The following is a 20,748-nucleotide window of genomic DNA, read 5'->3' as shown; positions in this document are numbered from 1 at the left end:
CCATTTGTCCTAGTATATTTGTCAGATGTTTTCTCCTGTTTTGCTCCCAATCTCTGGTGGGCATAGGACTCCCTTATGTCGCGCTGGGTGCTTTAGCTGATGTGGAGGTGGGTAGTTTTCTCTTGAGTCTCCGTTTGCCTTGCCTTGTGGGTTCTTCTGTTCATGGTGGTATTCCGGAGGGCGATTCTCCTGTGCTCTACGCTTGTTGGGGTGTGGTTTGTTGCTGTCTTCCGCGTTTGTCTGCAGCGTTCCTGTGGACAGGGAGTGATTGTGTTTTCCTGTTTTGGTTTCCTCGGGGCTCGCTAGGTGCCCCTGTTCCGGACCTTGCTGGTTTACTGAATGTTCCGTGGGGAATATGTTTCTGGGCGTTCAGGGGTGAAGTTTCGGTTGGTTGGGGGTTTTTCAGGAGTCGCGCACAGGGAGCTCGCTCTGTTCTCAGATGTGGCTGGTTTGGTCGGTTGTTGGTGTGATGTTTGGTTTTCCAGTGGTGCTGCGGGGTGGCTTACCCCTGGGTCTTGGTAGTCAGTGGGTTTCTGCCATGCTTGGGTTTTCTTTGCGCTTTTCTCTTGGTGTTGGTTGTGGGACTTTGCGGCGTGTTGTCGGTCTGACAATAGGGGCATTGTCACTGCTAGTATCTTTCTTTCGGCTTTCTTCCTGTGCTCGGCTTGTTGCACCTAGTGCTACGATGTTTGGAGTTAAGATTTATTTCAGGGCTGTGCTCCCTGGGGTCGGTATTGGGTGTTGACGCTTTGTCCCGTTTTTCTCTGGCAGTAGTTCCGGAGGTTGCTCCCTCGGGTGGAGTCGGAAGGTTGCTTGTGCGGCCGGCCCATGGGTCATCGTGGAGAGTGGGTAATTCTTGGTCCGCTTTGGTGGCTCCTGCGACTTGGTCGCACTCGCGGTACGGCGCTTGGAAGTGGTTGGTGTTGGTGTTGAGGCCGGGAGGTCTACAGTCGAGGAGGGTCCCGGAGGTTCCAAGTTTGTCTGTGGATAGGGGATTAGTTTTTCATACCTGGATTGCCTCTTGAAGTAATCTTTCAAGGCTTTTGATGTTTTGATTTCCTATTTCGTTTTAATAAGATGTGAAATTGGAAGTTGACTGCTGTCTTCTCTCCAAGGAGGTTCGAGATTTGGGCTATTAGGCCCATTGTGGTCTATGGGGATCTCACGGCATGTAATACAGTGTGATAAGCAGGACCATCTCAGCAGCTCAGTGGATGGGAGACCACCACAGGTTCGGGTGGGACAGAGTGTTACAGTGTTGTGGTTAAACTTTGGTATTATCTGTGCATTCAAATAACATTCTTAGTATGTGACGCTGGGTACTCTTCACCTGTTCATGTGAATCACCTACTAAACAATTATAAAAATATAACAAACAGTTGGGTGGCTTTCCCGCTGTGCTGTGATCCAGTGGGGTGCGGTTGGCGCATGGCGGGGGGGGGTGATTTTCTTTTCTGCTCTGCGGTTTGTGGGATGTTGGTGTATACTTAGGAACTGGGCCCGGGAGTGGGTGGCCTTGCTGTCGGCGACCGGTTTTTCTTATCAGTTTTTGGGTCGCTTGGTGGCGGCTGCGGGTCGGATTTTGGACGTCGCTTTTGCGTCGTTTTTCTGATCCGAGGTATTGCGCTGGCTTTTTTCGGGGCTATGTGGATGTGGCACTACCTTTCTCCTCGTCTCCTTCCATGGGACTTGGGTGTCTGATGTGTTTTTGGGTGCCTATTTTGTGCGGCTGCAGGCCCGTCGGTCTGAGACTGGGCGATCCGGGACACGCAGCTTGTGCTGCATGAGGGTCCGCGAATGACTTTTTTCCGGTTGTTGTCCTATTGTTTGACTGGGCGGTGGTGGCCCCCCCTTTTATTTTGCTCCCTGCCCCCGATTATTCAGTATCGGCTTTTTTGGCTGTTTTGGGTTTTTGCTTTTCTTTGATGGGATGGGGTGTTGTGAGTTTGGGATTTCGCTCTCTTTTTGTATCGGGGCCGGTTGAGGCGGAGGTGGCTGGGTTTTCCGGAGAGGGTAGCGCAGCGCGCGGGGCGCTGGCGATCTGCATGTTGTGTTGCTATTTTCGCCCAGTTTGATGTTTCCCATATGTTTTTTGTTTTGCGTGAGGCTTTCCGCAAGATGGTGCGAGTGCTGCTGCACTCTTCGGTGTATGGGCGAGTCATAGAGATAAGTTCACGCAAGAGTTAAAAAAAAAAAAAAAGGGTCCTGGCGGCAGGCACCTCGGATTTCCTGGAGAGGAAATGTGTTGGGTGGATTTCCTGGAGAGGAAATGTGTTAGGCAGATTTCCTGGAGAGGAAATGTGTTAGGCGGATTTCCCGGAGAGGAAATGTGTTGGGTGCGTCCGGGGGGCTGAGGTGGCCCCAGGTGATGGCTATCCAGTATCTCTTGGGTGGGGGTCGGAGCCCAGTGTTGGGCTAACTGGTCTCCTCCGTGGCGGTAAGAAGACGGTGAAAGCGGGGTCAACCCGGGGAAGACCTCCTCACAGGACGGTGTGGCAGCACCTCTCGGGTTGGTAAGAAGCCAATCGGTGTCTTTGTTACAGTTAAATTGTTATTTATATAAGCAATTTTATAAATAAAGCTGTGGCTGATCTCCACCCACGGAAAAGTTGAATTGTTGTTGTGTCAGTTATTATTTAATGATTTATTGTAGTAAGGGGGAGTTATAGCCTGCTAGGAGCTAATTGGGTCTCAACAGTCTGGAGGGGCAAGCTATGCATAACTAGCTTGCCCCCCGATTGGTGAGCAGTTAAGGGGTTAAGAAATATACAGGCAAGGTTTTTAGCCCCCTCCCCCACCTGTAAGACTTGTCGGTAACTATAGTGGTATGTCCCATGGGTGGGGGGGAAGGAGTGCACCAATCAGGGGTTTAATAGTTTCTCGGGCTTTCAGGGGCCCTCCCCTGGGTATTTATAGCTGTGGTGCCTCCCTTCCCCCCTCAATCTGCCCAGGACCCAGAGTTTTGCCCTCCCTCCCTTTTTGTATCTCTGTTTATTGTAAGTCACAGCTTGGCGGTAAGAAGACGGTGAAAGCGGGGTCAACCCGGGGTAGACCTCCACACAGGACGGTGTGGCAGCACCTCTCGGGTTGGTAAGAAGCCAATCGGTGTCTTTGTTACAATTAAATTGTTATTTATATAAGTAATTTTATAAATAAAGCTGTGGCCGATCTCCACCCACGGAAAAGTTGAATTGTTGTTGTGTCAGTTATTATTTAATGATTTATTGTAATAAGGGGGAGGGGGAGTTATAGCCTGCTAGGAGCTAACTGGGTCTCAACAGTCTGAACTTCCTTGCCATTGCAAGCCTGAGGAAACAAAGTATGTAGTATGGTACTATTAGAAGAAGAGCGGAGACAAGCCCATGGTCCTCACAGACTTCATTGGTACGGAGCAACTTGATGTAGAAAATGTTCGGGACGGTTATGATATCTCCTTCAAGTTCACTATCCGGATGTTCAGCCTTACTGTACATAAGGCATAAATAGATAATTCTGGAAATTATCTGTGTGGCACACAGGATGGAAACTTCTTTTATAAATACAATGTTGATATTCAGGACTCCAAGGATGCCTATGTATCTTTTGTAGACCGAAATGGTCAGCCACAGCCGATTCTGAAAAACAAATATTTTGTGGCCTTCACCACTTTTTGGGATTGGACAGTGTGTGACCGATCTGATGTCAGAGGGGAACACAGAAGCATTGGCCTATGCTATGTCAATAGTTCCTACCTCAACCCCAGATTTCATGCAAACAAGAATGATGTGTCTTCTTGTGGCTCAGAAGCCGTTCCACCCCAATTCAAGAAATTTCTCACCAAGCGAAGACCAGAGATCAAGGTCCGGAGCTGCATGACTAAATGCCATGTGCCGAAGAAGGGAGCTATGGGCAAGTTCAGCACTCTGATGCACACTATAGGAAAGCTTAAAGATTATGTCCCATGGATCCCTAAGGTACCGACGGAGATTCATAATCAATGGGCAGCAGGCTGAGTATTTCTTGTCCAGGAGTCAGACCAGAACATGCGGTGGCCTGGGACAAAGGCAATGAGTGACTTTATCTGACAGAGTATCTAAGTAGGGCTAGCAAGTCTATGAGAGTCTTCATCGATCATGGAGGCCATCTAAACTTTCGCTCCATCCAGTACAGTGATGAAGGGACCTTCTATTGCTGGCTGCAGGGGAAGATGACGGCCGGCTTTAGGTTGTCTTTGCAAAGAGATCCTGTAAAAAACGTAAGTTCAGCGACCCTGAATCTGTATTTGCCATGAAGATCATTGGGATAAGTTTTGCATTACTCACCATTATCTTCATCTTCGTTCTGTGGTGGCAGGGTGTGTGGTGCAGGGCAGATGGCATTAACCCCTTGTATTTGTGACGCCAGGGCGTGGTTTAGCCTAAAACCATCCGAAGGTATACCGCTGGATCCTGGGCTAGGCAAGGGGGCAATAAAGACTCAGATGCCAAGTTACAGACAGCGGTAGCTTTAATGAGGGTAGACAGATGATAAAGTCTATACAGTTCAGCCAGGGCCCAAAGAGGTGACCAGTGATGCAGAGACCTTAAGGGCTTGCTTGGACTTGTAGTAGGACTGGACGATTGAATGCAGACCACACTGACTTGACAGATGACAGGGACTGACTTGACTTGACTCATAAAGCTGTGACTTTAGCTTACTTGAAGTGATGGTGGCTGCAGGACTTGACTTTGAGGCCTCTAACACTCTGGACACACACTAGGCACGACTGCACTGGACCTCAGCAGGAAGCAAGAGCTAAGCTCCAAGAGAGAGAGAAGCTCCACCGAGGGCTTATATGGGGGAGACTAGAAGGGAGCCCATAGGTCACTCTTGGGATCACCTGCTCACTGGTATCTCCTGGGTAACAATCACATGACATCTCACATGGTATAACTCTTAAAGCAACATTACATTTTATAACACTTTACATAGTAAAACATATTTACAATGGGGAAACAAGTGCCTTGGGGACACTGAAGGAGGCCTGACAGGACAGCAGGAGCACAGGGTAACACCTACTGTACTGGGCATCACAGTTCATTGTGCTAAGTGCTGCTGCTACCTTGTGTGCCATCTGCTGTGTGGTGAACATTGCTGTTCAATACATGAAGATGGAGGAGTATGAGATCCAAAAAAGAAAAAAGGAAGATATCTTTATATCGTGTTGCTTTGCATGTTAATATTAATAAAACTAATGTGCTTTTGTGTTTATTTTTTTTTTTGTATAAGTAACAAGAGATCCTGAATATTAAAGGTACAGGGATCTTATAACCTGTTGTGGTATTTGGTTTCAGTACATTCACCTTGCCTATCATCGTTTACATGATTCTCTGTCTCCACCTTGCTACCTGCAATGAATATCGTCTCCTGTATACTATTTCTGCATACATCTTAGACTGCATGAACTGTACTCAGCGTAAACTTCCCGTATGAATCTCCTGCTCCACCTCCTCATCCAACATCTAATTGTGAAACCTTACTTCTGCCTTGTGGTGGGCTGCATCCTACCTCTTACCGTTACATGCTAAAGTACACAACAGCAAAAGAAAATTCTAGGAAGTGGTCAAGAAGTGAATTTTGAAACTGCAGCGAGACATCGAGGTGAAAGGAGAAGAGACACATTGGATGCCATTTCTGTCACTCAGTAAATCACTTATTTTGCATGTACAAATGTATTGCCCCTCCTTCCTTCCTCCTGCCTGTACCACTTGGTCGTTGTGGTAAGCATGTGATGTATAGAATGCAACAAAGTGATATCGGAAGTTGGGTGTGTCCACATGTAACTATATTTTGTAGAAGGTCTTCTACACATTTTCCTCCTTGTCTTCATCTATACCCTGTCCCCCCACCACCTCCACCACATTAAGTATCCAGCCTGGATCCAGGAGCGTGGAAACGCGGAGCAGCTTGGATTATGGGGAATGCAGCCGGGTCCCTGGACATGTTCCAGGCCCGGGATTCAAAGACCCAGCCAACAAATGGAACCCCACCACAACGACAAAGCGAGGGATCATCTACCAAACTTCCAAGACCAAATTCGGGGGAACTGGAGGAAAGATTCAGTGTGGTGCTGGTGAGTAGACCCAAATGAATGTATAGATATAAAGAATGCTGGACATATTGAAGATCTCTATCTTTAAGCCTACCGAGAGTCAATTTACATTCTGTGTCTGTATGTAAAGATAAGAAAATATCTGATGGATTCGGAAAAGATTCTAAAGTTAGTTGGGGCATATGGTTCTAAAAGTTTTAACACAAGTGAGGATATATTCAATGTGTTCTTGTATATCTTTATTCTTCATTGGTTTTGCAGTGCAGTTCACAAGTCTTGCATAATGTTGTTGTTCCTTCTCAACTTCCACCCATTTTATATTCCTGTAATAACAATATTAGCATGACATAGATTGCACCACCTTGTCCAGAAATGTGAGAGTCTCATAAGATCTATTGAAACCGATGATCTAGAGCAGTGGCTCTCAACCTTTTTCGCGACTATACTCCCAAAGGGTGAAAGTATGTCCGCGGATACCCCATGCGTGGAACCCACGGACAAAATAAGTCATAAAAGTTAATTTCATAATGGTGTTTGCTTACCTTTCTAATGCGATACTTAATCCCCTTGTGCCATTATTCCCCTCTATCTTAATCCCCTTGTGCCACTATCCCCCCCCCCTCCATCTTAACCCCCTTTTGCCATTATCCCCCCCCCCCCCCACTCCATCTTAATCCCCTTGTGCCATTATTACCCCCTCCAATCCCCCTGGGCCAATATATGAGATACATACAATAACACCCTCCCATATTGCGGTGTTACACTTAGTTTAACATGCTTACCAGGCCTGTGTCTATCCCGTTTGGAAGGAGTCAGAGGGCCGCACTGTCGGGTGACGTCCTTCTGCACACTGCTGGCACCTCCGTGCAACGTCAGGGTCGTCACATGTCAGGCCCAGCAGCCACTGCAGCTCACATAAAGTGGGCGCGGCTGGTATAATATAGTGAGCTGCCACGCCGACTGCGGCGTACATTCCCCGCTCTGCGCTGACAAATAGTGGCCAATGCATGGCCGGTATTTGTCACCGAATTGCCGTACCCCCTGCATACCCCCTGGAGTACCCCTAGGGGTACAGGTACCCTGATCTAGAGAAGTGGTCTCCAATCTGTGGCTGTCTAGCTGTTGCCAATGTACAACTATTAGCAAGTTGGTGGCTGTCAGGGCATGCTGGTAGCTGTAGTTCTGCAACATCTGGAGAACCACAGGTTGGGGACCACCTTTGTAAAAGTGCCCATGCATCTTCTAAAGATCATTTGGCCAACAATTGTTGATTCCCCCAGGTAGATGTACAGTGGGCTCAAGCAAAGTGCATGGGATTTCCATGGACAAAGGGGAATGAGCCACAGTCCTATCTCCTTTTCTAGTCAAAATAAAGGGTAATGTAACATGTAACTCCATCAAGCCTGATCCTTCTTTCCAATCTGCCAAAATTGGTGTCTAAAGTCATATATATAGATATATATATATATATATATATATATATATATATATATGTATAGCAGATATGGGCTGAGCTGATAATTTCAAAGAGATCTTAGCAGCATGATCTGTTTTTTTCGGGGGGGGGATTCCCAAAGTGAAAGGGATTGTCCAAACTAGAGAACCGCTTTTCAATTGAAAGGTCTCCTAGACACTCAGACCATCAGCTATGTGCACCAGGGGAACCATATTGTAAATGCACAATTTTTCTGTGGCCCCTCTACTGAAGTCTTTCAGAGACCATTTCTATTCCAGATCGCATTTCCTAATAGTCAGGGATGTATCTACAGCTTGTGATGCCTATGCACTCAGACTGGATTCACCCTGTTACTATGATTCCACCACTGTCAAAATGTTTTCATGTGGATCTGTCACAAATACGCAGCAAAAACCACATGTGTGACGTACTGGTTTTGTTGCAGATTCACTATGGATCACCCCTATACACCCCTATATATACACTATATCACAAATCCCCAACATAATGAGCGACTATGGTCGCAAATCTGCATAACATTTATCTACATAACTATTCTAAAGATTGACATACAGCGGTAAAATGTATTATTTTCTCTAGGCCACAGCATGGCGGTAGCTGCTATATCAAAAGGATCTGCAACCAAGCTTGCAGTACCCTGAATCTGAATACCCAACTCATGCCAAATAAGTAATAGTGTCCAGGATTCAGTGAGACATTCCTGGTTTCCTAACACTGTTCTTAGCATTACACCTTTTTGATCCTTCAGACCCAATGTGTCGTCTTTTTCATTGATCCTCTCTAAAATTGGGACAAGGGTCTAGAATAGGGGCATAGTGGTTGGCAAATCTGTGTGGGCACTATTATAAATAACTATTCTTGGTAGTTCGGTCTGATTAACGCTATTCTATGGACACTTATATGTGGCTTGCACCTATTTTCATTACATAGTACTTTGTTGCTCTAGTTTTAGTAGTTTACGCTTTTGTTATAGGGAGGGATGAATGACCAATGGGATTTGCAGGCATATATAGACAAAGGTTGTGAGAAGGTCCTGCAGAGGAGAAAAAGTCTATAGACCAGTGTTTTCCAACCAGGGTGCTTCCACCTGTCCCAAAACTACAACTCCCAGCATGCCCAGACAGCCTCCGGCTGTCCGGGCATGCTGGGAGTTGTAGTTTTGGAACAGCTGGTGGTACCCTGGTTGGGAAACACCATTAAAGGCAAAAAAAAGTGATGACACGGAATTGAACAAGATGCTTTATTAAACATGTTTATATGTGAGGCAAAGCTGGTCTACACCACTACAAAAATACAAAGAGTATACAAGAATACAGAAATACATAGGAGGGGATAAGGATTGCCCAACCCAACCACCTTTGCAGGCAGTTTTAGCAATATACAGTGAAACCTTTCAGAAGACCACCCTGTTTCCCAGACCAATTTTCAGTTCCACATTTAATATACATTTTTGGACAATGTTGGGTGATCACCTCAAAGAGGTTTCACTATAGATGTTGTAGATCAGGTCCTATTAACAATCATATGTGTAGCTATGGATGAAACGGATGAAACATGATTTAGCTCTAGTGGATTATAGGAGAACTATCATGTAGGACAATTTACTTATGCCTTTGGATAGGGGATAAGTGTCTGTTCGCGGGATGGGGGGGGGGGGGGTCTGACTGGTGGGATCCCCCCCATGATCTCCAACATGGCACCCTGGCTCTCCCCAGGAACATGGCGTGTTGACATGCCCCCTTCATGTATCTCTATGGGAAAGCAAGAGATACAGCATTCTGGTATCTTCGGCTCTCCCATAGAGATACATGGAGGGGACGTGTTGGGCGCCACTTTGAGTGAGGGTTGGCACACCATGCTCCTGGGGAATGCCGGGGTGCCATGTAGGAAATCACTGGGGTCCCATCCTTTGGATAGGGGATAAGTTGTCCTGCATGATAGTTCTCCTTCTACTAAGAGTACATGGACCAAGATGACCATGCAAGCAGGTGGACCACTTTCATAAAGATCTTGGACTTTTTTCCACTAATTCTTACTGTCTTGGTCTTTGCCAAAGTGCAGACCTGCCCCAGGAAGTTCAGGAGAAGAGTCAACTCTTCTAGTAGTCATACTTTGGGACCTTGTCTCTTGCAGCTTGAGGGACCTGATGCAAAATCTGCAACAGAGCCCCATATGCCAATTATAATATGGTCTCTTATGGGGCAGATGTGCTTTGGGGCCCCCTTAGGCACTAGGGCTCCGGTGCGACTGCTACCTCTATAGCTACGCCCTGCCTCAAATATAAATTTACGGCACAGATTTACAATTGTGTCATGATCTGAAATTATTCTAACAATTTTATTATACAGTGTTTTGGGGGTTAGTTCTAGAAATTGGGTGTGACTGTTGTTTACATCTCAAATACAGCAACGTGCCAGCTGTGTGTGATGTCAGCGCCCGTCTGCACATGTAGCACCCAGCTGGGTTGAAAGTGATCAACACCAGATGCAATGACAGCACAAAATATCCCTCTGTACCTCACTACTGGAGGTCATGGTCCCCTAGCCTGCAATAAGTAGGGACACATGAGTTAGGAGCTTTGTCTGAACACAATCTGCTTTAATACAGCAGTGTCATGCTCAATTGGGAAACGCTACACCTCCCAACAGGACTATAATACAGTGCTATTATACTCTGTACATGGAACACTACAACCACCAACATGACTCAACAACTGGACATGACCAAAATCCAGTTCTATAATACTCTAAACACGAACACTATACCTCCTAACATGATCTGACCACAGGATATGACCATAATATAATTCTGTTGTACACTATACTTAGAATACTACACCCTCCAACATGACCCTACTACTGGACATGGTGATATTGCTTTTCTTTTGTGCTCTATACATAGAACACTATTTCTTCCAACATGACATTACCACTGGACATGACTATATCACTATATTACTGTTCTATTGTACTCTATAATTAGAACACTATACCTCCCATCTGACCACAGAACATGACCATAATACAATTCTGGTATACACTATACATAGAACATTACTCTTTCCAATGTGACTTGTGAGAACATGGCCACAATACAATTCTATTATACTGTATACAAAGTCTTTTACACCCTTTTACTTTTTACATTTTGTTGTGTTAAGGTCTGTGCTAAAATAAAGAAAAATTAAGTTTTCCCCATCATTCTGCGTTAAATACCCCATAACTCTGCACTTAGTTAAAGCCCCTTTGGCAGTGATTACAGCCTCCATTCTTCTTGGCTATAATGCCACAAGGTCAGGGCTCTGGTTGGGCCACTCAAGGACATTCACAGAGTTGTCCCCAAACCATTCCTGTGTTGTCTTGGCTGTTTACTTATGGTCATTTGGGGAGATTTACCAATACCTGTGCAGAGGAAAAGTTGCCCAGTTGTCTATAGCAACAAATCAGATCACTTCTTTCATTTCCCAGAGGCCTTTTTAAAAATGATAGAAGGAATCTGGTTGCCATGTGCAACTGCACTGCTCTTTCTCTGCACAGTTTTTGGTAAATCTCCCCCATTGTCTCTTTTGAAGGTGAATGGTCAGCCCAATTTGATGTGCAGAGTGCTGTGGATCTGGTTTTCAAGAATATCTCTAATCTATCTAGTACTTTGCTCCATTCAGCTTTTCCTCAACTGTTGTAAAGGGTGTGGTGCAGGGCAGATAGAATTACCCTAGGGGCAGATGGCATTAACCCCTTGTATTTGTGATGCCAGGACGTGGTTTATCCTCAATACCACCCAAAGGTATACCGCTGGATCCTGGGCTAGGCACGGGGGCAAAAATGACTCCAACACCAAGTTACGGACAATGGTAGCTTTACTGAGTGACAGATGGAACAGTCTATACAGTTCAGCCAGGGCCACGGAGGTGACCAGTGACTTCAGAGACCTTAAGGGCTTGCTTGGACTTGCAGTAGATTTGGACAATTTTAGTGCAGGCCACTCTGACTTGACAATAAATTACTGTGACTGACTTTGCTTGAGACTGACAATGCTGTGGTTGTAGCTTACTTGTAGAATTGAGGTTGCTGGACTGACTTAAGGCCTCCTATGGACTCCAGACACACTCTAGGACTTGGCTGCACTGCAACTCAGCAACAAGAGAGAGAGAGAGCAGATGCTCCACCCAAGGCATATATAGGGGAGACTCTGGTGGGGTCCCATAGGTCACCCTTAGGTCACATGGTCTTTGATACCTCACGGGGTTACAATCACATGACAACTCACATGACAACTGGTGATCACATGTTAAGATTTCTTAAAGCAATAACACTCTTATATTCACTTTACAGTATAACACATGGCAGAAAATATATACATGAGGGGACAGGTGTAAAGGGGGCCCAGGGGTCACTGTAGGGAGGCTGCCGGACAGGGCAGCAGGGGTACAACTCCCGTACTCGGCCACCACACAACCCTGACCGGTCTCAGCCCCTGAAAAACACCTTCAGATTCTGATGCTGCCACCACCATGCTTTACTTAAGAATTGTATTGGGCAGGTGATGAGCAGTGCCTGGTTTACTCCAGACTTAATGTTAGAATTGAGGCCTTTAAATGTTTTGAGGCCTTTAAATGTTTTTTTTGCAAACTCTAGGTGGACTTCCATGTGCCTTTTACTGAGGAGAGGCTTCTTTCTGGTCACTGTGCCGTAAAGCCAAGTTTGGTGGAGTGCTGCAGTAATGCTTGAACTTTTAGTAGTAGTTTCTCCCATTTGCACTCAGAATCCTAGGAGCTCAGCCAGAGTGACCATTGGGTTCTTGGCCGCCTTTCTTACCAAGGCCCTTCTGCCCCAATTACTTAGTTTGTTCGGGCAGCCAGGTCTAGGAACAGTCCATGTTGTCCATTTCAAACTTTTTCTATGTAAGAATTATAGAGGCCACTGTGCTCTTAAATTTCTTGTCCCCTTCTTCAGATCTGTGCCTCCACACATTGCTGTCTTTGAGCACTACATGCAGTTCTTTCCACCTCATGGCTTTGTTCTTGTTCATACATGCACTGTCAGCTGTGAGACCTTATACAGACAGGGCTTCCACATTCTGTCCAATCATATGAATTTACTACAGGTGACTCCAATCAAGGTGTAAAACATCTCAGAGATGATCAAGAGAAATGGGAGTATAGTCTAAACAAAGGGTATGAATACTTACTCATTTTCAATAAATTTGAAAACATTTCTAAAATTCTATTTTCACATTCTCATTATGAGATATCAAGAGCCGAATGATGGGCAAAGTTCTATTTTATTTCTTTTTTTATTTTATTTTTTAGTTCAAAGCTACCACATAACAAAATGTGAAAAAAGTGAAAGGGTCTCTGCACATGAAACACTGCAAATCCCAACATTACCATAATAGTATATTTAATAGATACTGTATTGAACACTACAGACTCCAACATGACCCAACTACTGGACATGACCATAATACAATTCTAAAATACTCTATTGATGAACACTACAACCCCCAACATGACCTGACCACTGAACGTGACCATATTACAATTCTAATAGAACAGTATTATGGTAATGCCTTCTTGTATGTCATATTCTATAGTCAGGCCATGTTTGTGGGTGTAGTGTTCTATCTATTTAGTACAATAGAACTGAATATTGTCCTTTTTGTATACACTACACCCACCAACATGACTGGACCATAGAATATAACAATACAAACTTTAATACTGTATACATACATTAGTATAACCTAAACATGACTAAATCACTGTACATACAATTCTATTATACTGTATACTATATATATATATATATATATATATATATATATATATATATGCAGTATATATATATATAAACAAACACTACAGCCCCCAACATGACCCCATCAATGCATGTGATCATAATAAAATTATACAATATATAGAACATTAGACCTTCCAACATGACCCAGGACAAACCCCTAAAAAAATGGCCTCCTTACGAACCCTTATATCTAGGGTTACTGTTTTCACCTCTTAAAGGGGTATTCCGGCCATAGACATGTTCTCCCCTAGATTTCCGGGACTGGAGACGTGATGTCCCACCACACCCCCTTGTGATGTCATGCTGCGCCCCTTCATTCATGTTTATGAGAGGGGGTGTGACGGCTGTCACCCCCCCCCCCCCCTCCCATAGACATGGATGAAGGGGGCATGGTGTGGTGTCACAAGGGGGTGTGGTGTGACACCATGTCTCCAGTCCTGTGACGCCACATCTACATTCTCAGACATCTTATCCCCTATCCAAAGGATAAACATGTCTATAGCCGGAATACCCCTTTTACTTTAACTAAAGTGGTTCAGGTATGTCTTGCTATAATGTTAGGTATATGTAGGGTTTAACAGGGACCTGGGCCAGAAACCCCCACCTATAGCTATAAGGCTGTAAAGGATGCAGTGGCATCCAGGTCTTGGTACTTGTGGGAGCCTGAAGGCCCCTCTGTCACATAAGATACCAGTATTATACATGAAACATGTCCTGATAGATATTTTGCATTGGGGCCCAGGCCCTTCCAGTTATGCCCTCACAAATGTCATATACTATACCCTGAAATATATTTAAGGTGTTTTATCCCTTTAAGTATGAGCAGGAAGGTTTCCTATGCAGGATTAGCCTATGAACTGACACTAAATATGGAGGTTAGAGTGAGGTCATACAGAAATGCTTCATGTATAATTCACGCTGTCATTCATCTGATGCCTTGTATTATGCTGGGAGTGGGGTGTGTGCGGAGGGTGTTCAGCCACTCGCTGGGTTAAGTATAATGTCATGTATGTTTTATACTTACGCTTAACTTTTGCATCAATTTTGTGCAAAACATGAAGCATAAAGTATTGGAGGCTGCATTCTGCCCTACATTGTAATAGTAACACAACTTAGTTGGCTGCGACTAGGGCTGGGACTGGTATTAAATAAAATTACTGTTGGTTACTTGGTGACTTGGCATCAAGGAGACAGATGACATTGGCTTCATGGCTTCATTGTCAAATGTATCCGATCTATGAATACAGGTGTCAAGAAGTAGTTATAGATAATCCCAAAAAGGAATGAAGACACAAGGAGTTCCTGTAAAGAGCCATGAGCACTATGCGTGGCTCCATATTGCACTCCAGTGGAAAACTATTTTTTTTTAAGATCAACTGGTACCAAAAAGTTAAACAGATTTGTAAATTACTTCTTTTTAAAAATCTTAATCCTTCCAGTACTTATCAGCTGCTGTATGCTACAGAGGAAGTTGTATAGTTCTTTTCTGTCTGACCACAGTGCTCTCTACTGACACCTCTGTCTGTATCAGGAACTGTCCAGAGCAGGAGCAAATCCCCATAGCAAACCTATCCTGCTCCGGACAATTCCTGACATGGACAGAGGTGTCAGCAGAGAGCACTGTAATCAGAACAGAAATTCAAAAAGAACTTCCTCTGTAGCATACAGTAGCTGATAAGTACTGGAAGAATTAAGATTTTTTTAACAGAAGTAATTTACAAATCTGTATAACTTTCTGGCACCAGTTGATTAAAATTTTTATTTTTTACACGGGAGTACCCCTTTAATAAGCAAAGGTTCTAAAGGGAGAACACCACCATAAATGGCACCCTGTTAGTGTTCCCCAAACACCCATCATGCCCTGACATTTGGGGGCCATAGTGGTTGTTATGAGTAGATGTACCTTCCTTTCCGTTGCCATAAATTTACAGTGGTGTTTGAGAGTTTGAGAAATAAAGCATTGTTACAGTAAGCTTTTGGTTTGTCTAAGTGATCTTTAGCAAAATGCAGACTGGCTGCAATTTTTGGGGGGAGCAGAGGCTTATCCCTGCAATCCTGCCATGCACACCCTTGTTATTAATTGTCCTCCTGATGGTGGGACTCATGAACACTGTTGTGGTGACCCACGGTATATAGCGGGACCACGGGGTGTAGCGGTGTAGGTGGAGGGGCAAGATGCTAATACCCCAGGGCAAGGTGTTGTTAACCCCTAGAGTTTGTGACGCCAGAGTGGTTTTTGGGTACCGGAGCCACTCAAACGGTATCTCCGCTATTCCAATGGCTAGGTAGTGAAAGGAGAGTCCACAACCAGTTATGGTTCAACGGAGGCTTTACTGATCTTAAATAGATGGTATTATCTTCACAGCTATGCCAGATTCCCAGAGAGGTGGCCAGGAACAAAGAAGGACCTTGCAGCATGCTGGGACCAATTTGACTTGTAATAGACTTTAGATAATTATTTTGAGGCTTGACTTTGGACTGGACTTGACTATGGGTAGTGACAGCAGACATAGACTTTTGACTTACTGGAATGACTGTAGCTTTGCGGTCTTCCAGGTGCTGGTCACTAGCACTGAGATCTCTGGTGTTTGCTGGTCTCAGTAAAGAGATGGAAGAGAGAGAATTGTAATGGCCACCCCCTTATATAGAGGGGGGCTGAGCCAAAGCCCATTAGTCAACCTGCGGGTCATAGGTTAAGCTGGTGCTCTCTGGGTAACATCATGTGATAACATAACATGTGACATTTCACAGGTCCTTTAGACAACATCTCACAGGTCTTTTATACTAACTATACATTAGGACACTGACTATAATCTGATTATAATCACTGACATTTTAGTAACAGCAGGGGAGACACTGCAGGAGAGCCCCCAGGTTACTGAGGGACTCAACCTGACAGGGCCTAAGTATAGAGCAAAACCATGTTCTGCACTAGGACATTACAAATCTTAACACAAGTCCCCCTCGACGGAGGTTCTGTCAGAGTTGAGAGACGAGGTGGCCCTGGGGCCCGGATGCAGTCCTGAGGCATTTTTACACACAAACATCCATTCCAGACTGGTAAATTTCCTTTGGTAAAACTGATAACATAAAAGTCTCTGTATTATTGTCCATACATGCTCTGATTTGTGGTTACTCAACCGAGAACAGGATTAATAATGACTAGGACCAATACATATAACTTTAAGGACCTTTAACTATGCATTTGATGACTTGACAATGCAAAACAGTGGATTAAACACAACATGACATTTTGACTATGCATGTATCATAATACTCATGACTAGACTTAAGACTATATATTAGACATTTTATATATGACTAGACTCAATACTTTACACTAGACATTTGCGGATTGGGTTGCCTGAGGCTCTCTGCCCAATGCCTTGGCTACTGGAGTCCCTTGGCATTTAAAGCACTTCTCCCCAGAACATTATATTAAGTTTATGCTAGACATTTGATACAGATAACATTTTGACATTTCCATTACCTTATATTGACTAGGTGCATTAGTTTAGTATCAGGAGTACTTTCTGGCCAGGAAAGTATCCTGCGCACAAACATAATAATATATGACATTAGAGACATTTGACATGATATCAAGAAGACTGGGAAATTTTGAGTGCTACAGTACTACTGTATGTGACTTGTGGTGTACATTACTTATGTGTACTTTTTATGTGTACATTATGTGTACTTTAGTGTACCACACATACTGTTTATTGTATACTGTATATGTACAAGATGCTGGTGGAGGGGTGATATGTGCATCTCCCGACTATATCAGGACAAACCCCTGTAAGCAGACTACCAGACATAAAAAAAAAAAAACATTTTATTGGACCTGGACAAACACACTATAGGACCATAACATTAGGACCACAACATTTGAACGTACCTCCGTAACCATTTTACTGAACCAAAAATATATAACTTTTAGTATTTACACAACAGTTCATGCTCGGTAGTCCATGAACATAAGGAGTCTTTTGTTCAGTCAACTCAGGGTCCGGTCCCGAGTAGACTCGGCGGTGCATCCTCTTCATCTGCCCCCCCCCTGGCAACAAGGGGCGGACCTTTCAAGTTCCATTTTGGTCTGGACACCGAAACATGATCTCCACACCCGGGGGTGGGATGCTGGCTCTGGCTGGAACCTTTGGCGCGCTTCTTGACCATCAAGTTAACTCTTGCAGGTACAGCAGACATTTTGGCGCGCAACACTACCTCCGGCCTGACTTTGCACGTTGTAAATTCAACTTTTGCAGACTTCTTTATCATCGCCAATACTGCAATTTTCACCTCCCCATCTACTTCTTCAGTGCCAGTACAAAAACATATTTCAATAACACAGTCCCGTACACTTTGCTGGCGCACACTTTTTAGCAACGGCATGCGATTTTCTATTAGACACAGTTCAGCATACTGTTAATGGGTGGCCTGACTTGGCTTGGTGGTTAAGTGGTTAAGGCACACATCCATATCCTGTTCGTGATACCAAGATTGTGGTGACCCACGGTGTATGGCAGGACCACGGGGTGTAGCGGTGTAGGTGGAGGGGCAAGATGGTATTAACCCCCGGGGCAATACGTTGTTAACCCCTAGTGTTAGTGACGCCAAAGTGGTTTTTGGGTACCGGAACCACATGAACGGTATCTCCGCTATTCCAATGGCTAGGTAGTGAAAGGAGAGTCCACAACCAGTTATGGTGTAACGGAGGCTTTACTGAGTTTAGATAGATGGTATTATCTTCACAGCTAGGCCAGATTCCCAGAGAGGTGGCCAGGAACACAGAAGGACCTCGCAGCTTGCTGGGGCCAATTAGACTTGTAATAGACTTTAGATCATTATCTAAGGACCGCGTGCCGGGTGGGGACCGAACAGGGATTACTGCTGATATCTATGACCAGGCATCCCGTGCCAATGCCCAGGGGGTCCCGAGACCCGCAAATTGTGGGAAAATTCACACTGGTGATTTGCGGTGATTCCGGGTCAAATGGGTCTCCGGTGAACCCGGAAAATAAGGGGGATAGGGGTTGTCCAAGACACCCCCGATCCCCTTGAAGGGATAGGAGTGAGGTGGCAGGGGTGCCACCCCTCCTATCCCTGCTATTGGTCGGTCAGAAGCGACTGACCAATAGCAGATCGGGGGCGGAGGGGTTAAAGTTTGGTTCCCCCGTTCTGCCCACCCACAGTAGTCCGGGAAGAACGGAGGAACCGATGGTGACCTGCGCCGGAGGTCCACTTACCCATCGGCGGCGGGTGGCAGAGGATGGCGATGCGGCTCCCTGGTGCGGTGATGACGTGCGGCGATCCTACAGAAGCCGGTGAGTAGTTGCCTAGCAACATCTGGAGGGCTACAGTTTTGAGACCACTATACAGTGGTCTCTAAACTGTTGCCCTCCAGATATTGCAAAACTACAACTCCCAGCATGCCCAGACAGCTGTTTGCTGTCTGGGCATTCTGGGATTTGTAGTTTTGCAACATCTGGAGGGCTACAGTTTGGAGATCACTGTGCAGTGGTCTCTAATCTGTGGCCCTTCTGATCTTGCAAAACTCCAACTCCCAGTATGCCCAAACAGCAAACAGTTGTCTCGGCATGCTGGGAGTTGTAGTTGTGTACCTCCAGCTGTTGTATAACTATATCTCCCAGCATGCCCTTCGGCGATCAATACATGCTGGGAGTTGTAGTTTTGCAACAGCTGGAGGCACACTGGTTGGAAAATACAGTGACCCCACGACCTAAGATGGCCCCGACATACGATAATTTCAACATACGATGGCCTCTCAGAGGCCATCACATGTTGAAGGCAGCATCAGCATATGATGCTTTTGAATGTTGGGGCCATCGCATAAACGGCTATACGGATAGCCGTTTAACGTGCCCCGTGTGATCCAGTGATGATCACTTACCTGTCCCCGGTTCTCTTCAGGATCCCCTGCATCGCCATCGCTCTCCTTCGTCGTCATCGCGTCGCGGTGCACGCCATCCTGTCATCTAATAGGAGCGGCGTGCGCAACAACGTGATGACGGCGATGAATAGCGATGATCCCAAGCAGCCGAGACAGTCCGGAGCGGCGGGGACACCCCGGGGACGCGGCGACAGCGATGGAGGGCGACATCCAGGGCAGTGGTGATGGTCCGGAGTGGCGGGGACAGTTGAGTATAACTTCCTATACTTTTCATTGCACGAATCCCTCAACATACGATGGTTTCAACTAACGATGGTTCATTTGGAACGAATTACCATTGTATGTTGAGGGACCACTGTACTGTGTTAGGTAACAGAACCTATTTGAAGGTTTTACAACCAGTGTGCCTCCAGCTGTTGCAAAAGTACAACTCCCAGCATGCACAGTCTGTCAGTGCATGCTGGAAGTTGTAGTCTTGCAACAGCTGGAGGTTTGCCCCCCATGTGAATGTACAGGGTACATTCACACGGGTGGGTTTACAGTGAGTTTCCTGCTTCAAGTTTGAGCTGCGGCAAATTTTCCGCCGCAGCACAAACTCCTAGCGGGAAACTCACCGTAAACCTCCGCCAGTGCCTAAAAAAACTACACTACACTACAATAACACAAAATAAAGGGTAAAACACTACATATACACCCCTTACACTGCCCCCCCCCCCCCCCAATAAAAATGAAAACGTATTGTACGGCAGTGTTTCCAAAATGGAGCCTCCAGCTGTTGCAAAACAATAACTCCCAGCATTTCCGGACAGCCACTGACTGTCCAGGCATGCTAGGAGTTTAGCAACAGCTGAAGGCACCCTGTATGGGAATCACTGGCATAGAATACCCCTATGTCCACCCCTATGCAATCCCACATTTAGTGCTCAAATGCGCATGGTGCTCTCTCACTTCGGAGCTCTGTCGTATTTCAAGGAAACAGTTTATGGCCACATATGGGGTATTTACATACACAGGAGAAATTGAGTTACAAATTTTGGGGGACTTTTTTTTTCTTTTACCCCTTATGAAAAGTAAAAGTTGGGGTCTATCCCAGCCTGTTACACTAACATGCTGGTTTTGCCCCATACTTTTTATTTTCACAAGAGGTAAAAGGAAAAAAAGACCCCCAAAATTTGTAACGCAATTTCTCTTGAGTACAGAAATACCTCATATGTGGGCGTAAAATGCTCTGCGTATGCACAACAAGGCTCAGGAGTAAGAGCGCACTATGTACATGCACTTTGTAACAAGAAGACAAAAGTCACACTCACCCAGTTCGATGCAAAAATCGTGTCCATTTATTAAACACCAACAGTGGATAACAGGATAAGAAGTCACTCACACGCGGGGAGCGAGGGCGCACGCCCTCAAACGCGGGGTATACCACAGGAGGTGACTAGTTTCACGGAATAAGCGTCTTGCTGTGATGCGAAACTAGTCGCTCCTGTGGTAT

General features: G+C 45.3%; 1 protein-coding gene across 4 annotated transcripts in view; it reads left to right on the top strand.

The window, feature by feature from the left end:
• Positions 1 to 20,748, top strand: part of FMNL1 (formin like 1) — a 169,901-nt gene that overhangs the window by 80,423 nt on the left and 68,730 nt on the right. The window contains exon 1 of one of the 4 annotated variants that reach the window (XM_056549326.1): positions 5,430 to 6,091. The exons of 2 other annotated variants lie outside the window; for them this stretch is intronic. In XM_056549326.1, the coding sequence (XP_056405301.1) occupies positions 5,933 to 6,091 (159 nt within the window). In that variant the 5' untranslated portion in view covers positions 5,430 to 5,932. Of the gene's footprint in view, positions 1 to 5,429; positions 6,092 to 8,124; positions 8,217 to 20,748 lie in introns of those variants that run through there. One more of the 4 variants, XM_056549328.1, reaches the window with a different exon arrangement.

The sequence above is a fragment of the Hyla sarda genome, chromosome 12 (genome assembly GCF_029499605.1).
Source record: "Hyla sarda isolate aHylSar1 chromosome 12, aHylSar1.hap1, whole genome shotgun sequence".
Lineage (NCBI taxonomy): Eukaryota > Metazoa > Chordata > Amphibia > Anura > Hylidae > Hyla > Hyla sarda.
The sequence above is the reverse complement of the archived record's forward strand: the minus strand, read 5'-3'. Positions and strand labels throughout refer to the sequence as shown.